Source organism: Ananas comosus, linkage group 4, assembly GCF_001540865.1.
Source record: "Ananas comosus cultivar F153 linkage group 4, ASM154086v1, whole genome shotgun sequence".
Classification (NCBI taxonomy): Eukaryota; Viridiplantae; Streptophyta; class Magnoliopsida; order Poales; family Bromeliaceae; genus Ananas; species Ananas comosus.
The window spans coordinates 4,999,332-5,007,693 of NC_033624.1; the positions used below are offsets into that span (position 1 = coordinate 4,999,332).

The 8,362-nt window shown below is 39.2% G+C and overlaps 1 protein-coding gene across 1 annotated transcript; it reads left to right on the forward strand.

Moving 5' to 3' along the window:
• On the forward strand, positions 2,742–5,853 carry LOC109708879. Its single transcript, XM_020230793.1, has one exon. The coding sequence runs from the start codon at positions 2,864–2,866 to the stop codon at positions 5,720–5,722; it is 2,859 nt and encodes a 952-aa protein (XP_020086382.1). The 5' UTR covers positions 2,742–2,863; the 3' UTR covers positions 5,723–5,853.

Here is an 8,362-nt window from a genome sequence, read left to right on the forward strand (position 1 = left end):
ATAAATTTAGTAAAATTTTGCTCTTTTATTTGTCTATTGGGTTTATTTTTATGGGCCAACAATATTGTCCCAATTTTAACTAAATTCAGATTATTCACTCAGCCTATATATACTTAAAATATATTATATTTATATATTTTTTAATATATATATATATATATATATAATTGAGCTAGAATACTTTTAGAAGCATCACCCAATTGGTGCTTTTATATATATATATAGAATTGAGCTAGAATACTTTTAGAAGTATCACCCAATTGGTGCTTTTAGATTTCTAGCCCTTAGATCTACTCTTGATTACTAATAGCCCTTGGATCAAACACTATTCCACCTACCACCACCTACCACCACCTACCACCATCATCCCAACCTTACATTTTTTCATCTAATGGTTAAAAACTCAAAAGCACCAACCTCATAATATATATATATATATAGGCTGGGGCTACTATACTCTTATGAGTATAAAACCCTTTGTACTAATAAGTTTTCGACCGTTGGATGAAAGGATGCGTGGTTAGGATGATATTGGTCCCCGGTTAGGTTAATAATGGTTTCCTAGGGTTGAGTGGATGATTGGTTGAATAGTATGATCTAACGAGTAGAAATGGTTAAAGGAGTAGATCTAACAACCGAGAACTTATGAGTATAAAAGGGCCTCTACTTATAGGAGTCTAGAAGCCGGACTCTCTCTCTCTATATATACACACTTTTGAAAGTATAGAGATCTTCGTGTTTGTAAGTTTGATGAAACATACAATTTAACGATCGATTTTATTAGACATGATCTATATTATTGGAACTATTTAAAAACCAAATTTTATGAGTTGTTTGACTTCGTTAGCTTGGTGAATGAGTAGACTCAAAATAAATGCCTGAAAATAAAAATATCCTAAAAAATAGTGATACAAGATTTAAATTTTAAATTGAAAGTATTGATCTTATTCTTGATGGTAAGTAAAATTTTCTCTTAAAATTTTACTTAATTTGGATTATTTTACACCGTTGAACTGACAAACGTGACATATCGGCTTTTAAAATAGTTGTTTTTGAGATTCTTTGATCACCTGATAAATGATGCCGAAAAATTATGAAATTTGATTTTTAAATAGTTCTAATAACGTAGACCATGCATAATGGAGCCGATTATCGAATCAGAGATCTAATCATCGAAAATAACTTACAAGTACGAAGACCTTCATGCTTTTGAAAGTATAGGAGGTGTATACTCTCTCTCTATATATATGTATATTATGAGTCTAGCTACAATACTATTATGAGTACTATTGTCATCATGCTAATAAATCATTTTTGATATTGGAGCATCCAATTCAATGATCTACACCATTAAACATAATTTAAAGTATTTAAAGAATTTAGAAATCGAATTTCAGACTATTTTTACATCATATACCTTACAATCAAAGGGTTTCAGAATGGACATTAATTGCTCGCGCCAGGGAGAGATTGGACACTCTAGAGAACATTGAGAGGAAAGTGGTTAGATGGTACAAACCCTAGGAGAAGTAGACGAGGGTAGATAAAGTAGGGTAGCAGCGATGCTGGGGAGGATGGTTCTACAACTGTATTAAATGCCCGGATTCGTAGTAGATCGGGACGTATAGGGCAGAGCAGGAGCAAAAAGGGAGAGAGTACCAACTCTAGGCTATCGTAGGGTTCGAGGATAGAGATGCAAGGGATACAAGGCGAGAGAGTAGAGGTCTTGAGAGAGCAAGTACACCCTCAGTCGCACACAGAAGGAGGAGGAGTGTCATATCCTAGTGCTTTTTCTAGAAAAAAAAATGGTGAAAAATATATGCATTTTTTTAAAATCAATACGAAAAACCGCTTCAAAACATGCACAGACCTGGCACATAGATAAAATCTTCTCTATACATGCATGACATAGGAACATAGAGTATAACATCAATCACATCAATCACAACAAAAACAACAACAACAACAACAACAAATAGGTAACTAAACGAACAAATTGAGTCAGCAATACTGATACCGAAAGAAAACTATCTAAAATACCGAGAAACATAAATCCATATTTATTAACATGAGAGATAAATAACTAAATCACATGAGTATAAAACATAAAAGAAAGATCAAACCATCGAGATCACAGTCTAAAAAACATGTCTATCTGCTAGCATCCAAGAGGTTAAGAGATTTAAGCGTGCTAGAACTAGAGTACTCTATGATGGGTGACCGTCGGTGAGGCGTCAAAGTTGGTGTCAGAACTAATCACCAACAGAAAATGTGAGATGAGTCTCGCTGAACTAGAGTTATCTAGTGAGTAAAGCGCGACTCCCAATTGACGAACGTTGCAAGTAGAGTGCGGCTCATCGTAAGGTTGGCTAAGACTAACGAGATAAGTTTTATATTGTCGAATACTTTTGAATTTTTAATCAGAGCAATTTAGACGGTGACCAAATACAAAAGTTAAAAACATTATGCGTGGTAGAACTAGTTACACGTAGGGTGTCCCTCCTAGAAATGAGAGAGTGAAGAAACACGGGTACGAGTGACTCGATAGAAGACTCGAGAGAAGAGAGGAAAATGTTAGCACGAGGGACCCACACAATCGAAATCACAGAGAGACATTCAATCGAATTGCATTGATTGATGGCTTGTCAGTTGTTGACGTGGTAGACGCAGTCTACCTGATAAACTCCATCTGGTAATAAATATCACGAATCCGTATAACCCTACCAAAGTTACCAAACAGACCCTTCTTCTCTCTCCCCTCCCACACATTTGTCACGAGATTTTGGTGATCTCCTCTCTTTCTTCTTCTTGTCCTTCTTCCTCCTCTTCCCCTCCTCTGCTCCCTCACCAAACCCCTTTCGCCATGGATGAGGACGACGAAGAAGAGATGCTTGTAGAGGAGAGGGACGAAGTCGAGTTCCTACCCATCTCAAACCCCAACGAGGAAGCCCCCACCAAGCGAAAGGGCTTCTTCCTCAACCCAAACCCCCAAAACCCTAGCGCTCGATCCCCGTTCGTCCCTGCTCGGTACAAAATTGTCTCCTTTGACGCCATCGAGGAGGCTAGAGTTCTCTTCAGGGGCTGGTCGAGCTCGCCGCGGCAGTGGGAGAGCTGGATCGCGAAGCTCCGCCCCAAATACGGCGATTTGTGGCGAAAAGTTGGCGTCTTTGACGCGATTTCGGCGTCTACGTGCCGAATTCGCCGGGATCCTTCCGCCATTTTCGGGGTCTCGGCCTTCTGGTGCGAGGAGACCAGTAGCTTCATCTTCCCCTGGGGGGAGGCAACCCTAACCCTAGAGGACGTCATGATTGTTGGCGGGTTTCCGGTTTTAGGGCAATCGGTGAGGGAGCCGCTGCCGGGAGAGTATAAGGATTTGGAGGTGAAGATGACGGAGGAGCGATTGCGGTTTAACCGGAGCTCGAGCAAGAAGGCTCACCATTCCGCCTGGATGAGGCATTTCATCGAGCACGACGCGGACGATTTGGAGCACATCGCCTTCCTATCGCTGTGGCTGTCGAGGTTCGTCTTCTGCAGCCACCCGGAGAAGACGGTGAAGCAGAACGTGTTCTCAATCGCGATTAGATTAGCTCGAGGGGTGAGGGTCGCTCTTGCGCCCGCAGTCCTTGCCGTTATATACCGGGATTTGCGGGAACTGAAGGATTATATGGTTTATAGTGGAGGGAGAAAGGACATCCCTTTAGTCCTTTGGGCTCCTCTGGAAATTTTGCAGCTTTGGGTGTGGGAGAGATTTCCTGCTCTAAGGCCGGAGGCAGAGAAGTTGATTGAGGCGGGAGAGCCGAGGGCTGCTAGGTGGCACGATGTTGGCAAGAAATCGGAGCTTTCCTTTGTGAATTCCATTATAAAAAACCCTAATGAGTTCCGATGGCGGCCGTATGCTGCTGATTTGAGTAATTGGTGTAAGCCTGATTTCTATAAAGACAATGGTGAATGGGTTCGTGGGGAGTCGGTTCGAGACGAAGGATTGAATTCCTTTGCTAAGTGCTTGAGGGTTTGTGAATTGGTGGCATTGGATTGTATCGAGCGATATCTCCCACACCGTGTAGCAATGCAATTCGGGTTGGATCAAGATATACCGCATAGCATATCTCGTGCTAATTCGAGGTGGGAAGAAGCGTGGAGTACTTACGAGATTGGTAAAAAGAATTTGGCGGTTTATTGTCCATCTCGGAGTTCCGACTCGGGCATCACGATCGAGTACTTGAAATGGTGGAAGGAGTGTATGGCAAATTGTGGTACATATGCGGTTAGTAGCGAGGAGAAATCACAAAATTTATTGGAAAATGCCAAGAGATCGTCGGAGGAGGCAATGGAGGAAGAAAAGAAGGATAGTAAGAAGAAGGCCCGGGTTTCTCCTAATGGTAAGAAGAGGAAATTGGTGGACTTTTATAATACCACGCTCTCGGATTGGCTTGCTTTTACTGATCAATACATTGGAGGGAATAAGTATTTGAATTCGGAGAAGCCTTCACTAGTCAAAGAGGGATTAGATAATTCTAATAATCCCAATGTAGAAAGGGTGATGCAGATCGGAGAAGCTCTTTCAATAGAAGGGGAGAAGCTGAGAAAAACAAATGAAGAAATTGTCGAGGATGACAAGGAGAAGGTGATTGTGGAAACTATTAAGGAGCATAAAGAAGATGTTTTACTCAAGGAAGCAAACCCTAGAGGAGAGAGTAAAGAAATCATGGTGAGTGATGTGGAAGGAAAGGCTATTGTTGACGAGGATAAAAGAAAAGACAATGGGGAGTCTACAAAGGAGATTGTAGAAGTTGTTCCGTTAGAACAAGGAAATCAGAAGGAAGAGAATAAGGATGAGGAAGAAAAAATGATTGCAGAAAATGTTAAGGAAATAAAAGGTGAAGAATCTTCTTATGATTCAGTTGTGAAAAATGAGCTCAATGAAGCTCCTTCACAAGAAGAGCCAAATCAGAGTAAAAAAGAGAAGGAGGAAGATGACGTTGTGATGGAGGATGTCAAGAAAATAGATGGTTTTGAATCTTTATCTGAACCAGGTTCAGTGAAAGAGGCTGAAGAAATTGCTAATACAGAAGATGGCGAGAAGAAGAATGAAAACAAGGGAATTTCAGATGATAAAAGTGTGGAGGAGCAAGTTGTCAGAGATGTTAACATTGGAAATGATGGAGAATCTACTACTGTGGTAAAGGAGAGTCAAGAAGCACTTTCTCCAGGAAAGGCATGTCAAAGAGAGGAAGACAAGGGAATTTCGGACGAAGACCAGGATGCTAACAGGACAATCAAGGGGGAGCCTCCACTTGATCCAGATATCACAAAGGCAGCTACTCCACTAGAAAGTGAAGGGAAGGGAAGAATAGTAGAAATTAAGAGAAAAAGTATACCTCCTCATGAGTTGATAGTGAACAAGAAAAGTAAAAACAAGGCTACTGCAGAAGATGGTAGGAGAAAAATTGAGAGACTTTCTTCGCATCACCTGCTGAAAAGATTTGACTCATTGGACAAGGAGGATAGGGCTAAAATGATAGAGATAGAAGAAGGTGAAGGAGTTTTTTCACCCCAAGTGGCAAAGCTTAGAATGGAAAAGATCGAGGAAAGGCGGGCTTCGCGTATTGCTAAAGAATCGGAGCTCGAGATGCAGATTAGAAAGCTAAAGGAAGAGATTACTGCAATGGAAGCTAGGGTAATGGACTTGGAGCCCATCAATGAGGTGCACTTTTCATCTTAGGAGTTTCCTTTTTTGTAGCTTATATCTAGTTGGGTGTATGTTTTTGTACAAATTGGCATTAATATGCTTATTGGTTTTGCTAGTAAAACTAAATCTGGAAAGACATCTTATTCTGAGTTTTGTCCCAACTACCTCAATTGCGCTAGTTAACTATGCTAATATAATTAGATTCTCTTCCGTGATTTTGACAAAATTTTACCAAAAGTTTGGTGTCCACAACAGCATAACTTACTGATCAACGTGCATCCCTCCTGAAGTTTTATTTGATTACACTTAGTTATCCAAACTATAGATCATTTAAGAATCTCATTGCATTGATAATTGAAAGGAGAAAGTCATTTAATATGTATATTATTTCCCATTAGGGTTTCCTGTAAAGCATTAGAAGAAAATGTATAAATACAGTTATATATCGAACCTAACATTGAAAAGAAACAAAAGTATTACAAATTCTATACAAGAGATCCATGTGAAGATTTATTATTTGTGGAAGTGCAGTTAGGGAAATTGGGAATTACGTGGCACCCATGGAGAAATAGTTTGAGCTAAACAGTTTTACTATTTGTTATGTACTTTTATGGCATCATTCTGGAGATACGAGAATAAATTATCTTCTTGCACAAACCAATGAGAAGAGTGAATCTTATAGGCTTATAATTTCGAATGATAAATTAAGGGGTTCTAAGGACTATCATGGCCTGCTTGAGCCGGCTACGGCTTCTTCGGAAGTGCTTTTAGATAAGAGTTGCTTCAAGAAGCTCTAACACCTTCTTTAAAATCCTCCTAGAGGCAGAAGCTTCAATTGAAGCTTTTGCTTTTCATTTTTGGTTTATTTCACATTTAGATGCGCTAAATTTTTTACCAAATGCTTGGTTTTCCTTTTCAATTCAACAAACTGTTTGGGAAGTTAGGGTCAACGATGCAATCAAGTTGAGTTTAATACTATGTTGCACGGATACGGATACGACACGATACGGACACGGCGATATGGCATTGTCCCAAAACTCTAGGATACGATACGCCGAGAGTACTTAAATAAAATATTATTTTAATATGTATAATAAATTTACATTGATAATATGTATAATAAATTTACATTGATAATATGTCATGACGTATTGAAATATAAAAAATAAACAAATGAGTAAAAGTAAAACAAATATAGTATTTCCATTCAATCATTCACTTACCAGTTACCACAAAACATCATGATATTCATCTTTACATCTTACGACTTACATACATGCATAGTCCACATCCAAAACAACAAAAAGAAAAGGAGAGGGTTATCATCAAAAGACTTCAATTTGGTTCAGTTTCATTCTCATTTGAATCATCAATAAATACCACACTCTCCAAATCTGGCTCATCAAGTGAAAGATTTGCAATTTCAAGAAGACCAACACTATCAAATGTGTCGAAAGAATCTCCTCCAACATCCCACATCTTGGTCTCTTCTTTTATATATTCTGGAGCCCTCCTTGATAAAAGGCGAAGATTAGTATGTGCATATACTAAATCTTTGGCTCGTTGTGGCGTAATCTTATTCCTCTTCATGGGGTGAATGAATGAGTAGGTACTCCAATTCCGCTAACATGAAGAGGAGCAAGGTTGGCTAAGTAACTTTAGGGCCAAATTTTGGAGCATAGATGCTGCCGCACCATGGATGACCCATCACTTCTTAGGGTCAAGAACTCCCCTATCTTCAATAGAGTCGTGCTCATCAAATCTCTCTCCGGTAGTGGAAAAATTTGCAAACTCCTCATTTACAACTCTTCTTTCTTCATTATTTGGAAAAAATCTTTTTAAGCACTTGTTTCTCATCTTTGATATCTCCAAATCCCTATGCGGAGGAACTCGATTTGGATCCTCATTAAGCCACGATGAGCTATAGCATCTAATGAATATAAGAAAAATAAAAGTTAGGATATGATAGTTGTATTACAAAATACAAATGAACAAAAGTATACATAAGGTTTAGGGGAAAAAAATTACCTAGGGTTCAAAGAATGTGCCAAGCAATGAAGTGGAGTATTGCTTTTAGCCCATCGGTCAATCAAAATTTTGTGCACAACGGAATAAAATGATGATTCCTCGTCTTCTTTCTTTCCTTCACGCCTATATATAGCAACTTTCACCTTTTCTATCATGGAGTCCCAAGTTTCATACATTAAATGTAAGCAAGGCTTGTCGGTATCGGCAATCCGAAGCATCTCATATATAGGTTCGGTAAAAGAAAGAATATAGTTAATTTGATCCCACCACAAGTCATTGAGAATTCTATCTTTTACAAATTGTGCTTTCCCCACATCATCCTCCCTATAGCTAGCCCATTTGTCACTAATGACCATATTTTGGAGACCCCGTTTGATTTGCTTGAATCTTCCTAGCATGACGATTACCGAAGCGAATCGAGTCTCGGCCACCGCAAGCATTTTCAAGTTGACAAACTCATTAAATATTGCCAACCTCATGGAATGATTCAAGATAAAATTCTCGATGCATGCTACATCCTCCGCTATGATAGTAATTCAACTACATTCATCAAAAGTAATTTCATGGGCCTCGGATTCTTAGCCTCACAAATATTTTTTAATGCAAGGTTCAATGTGTGCACAACACAAGGAGTCCAAAATATTG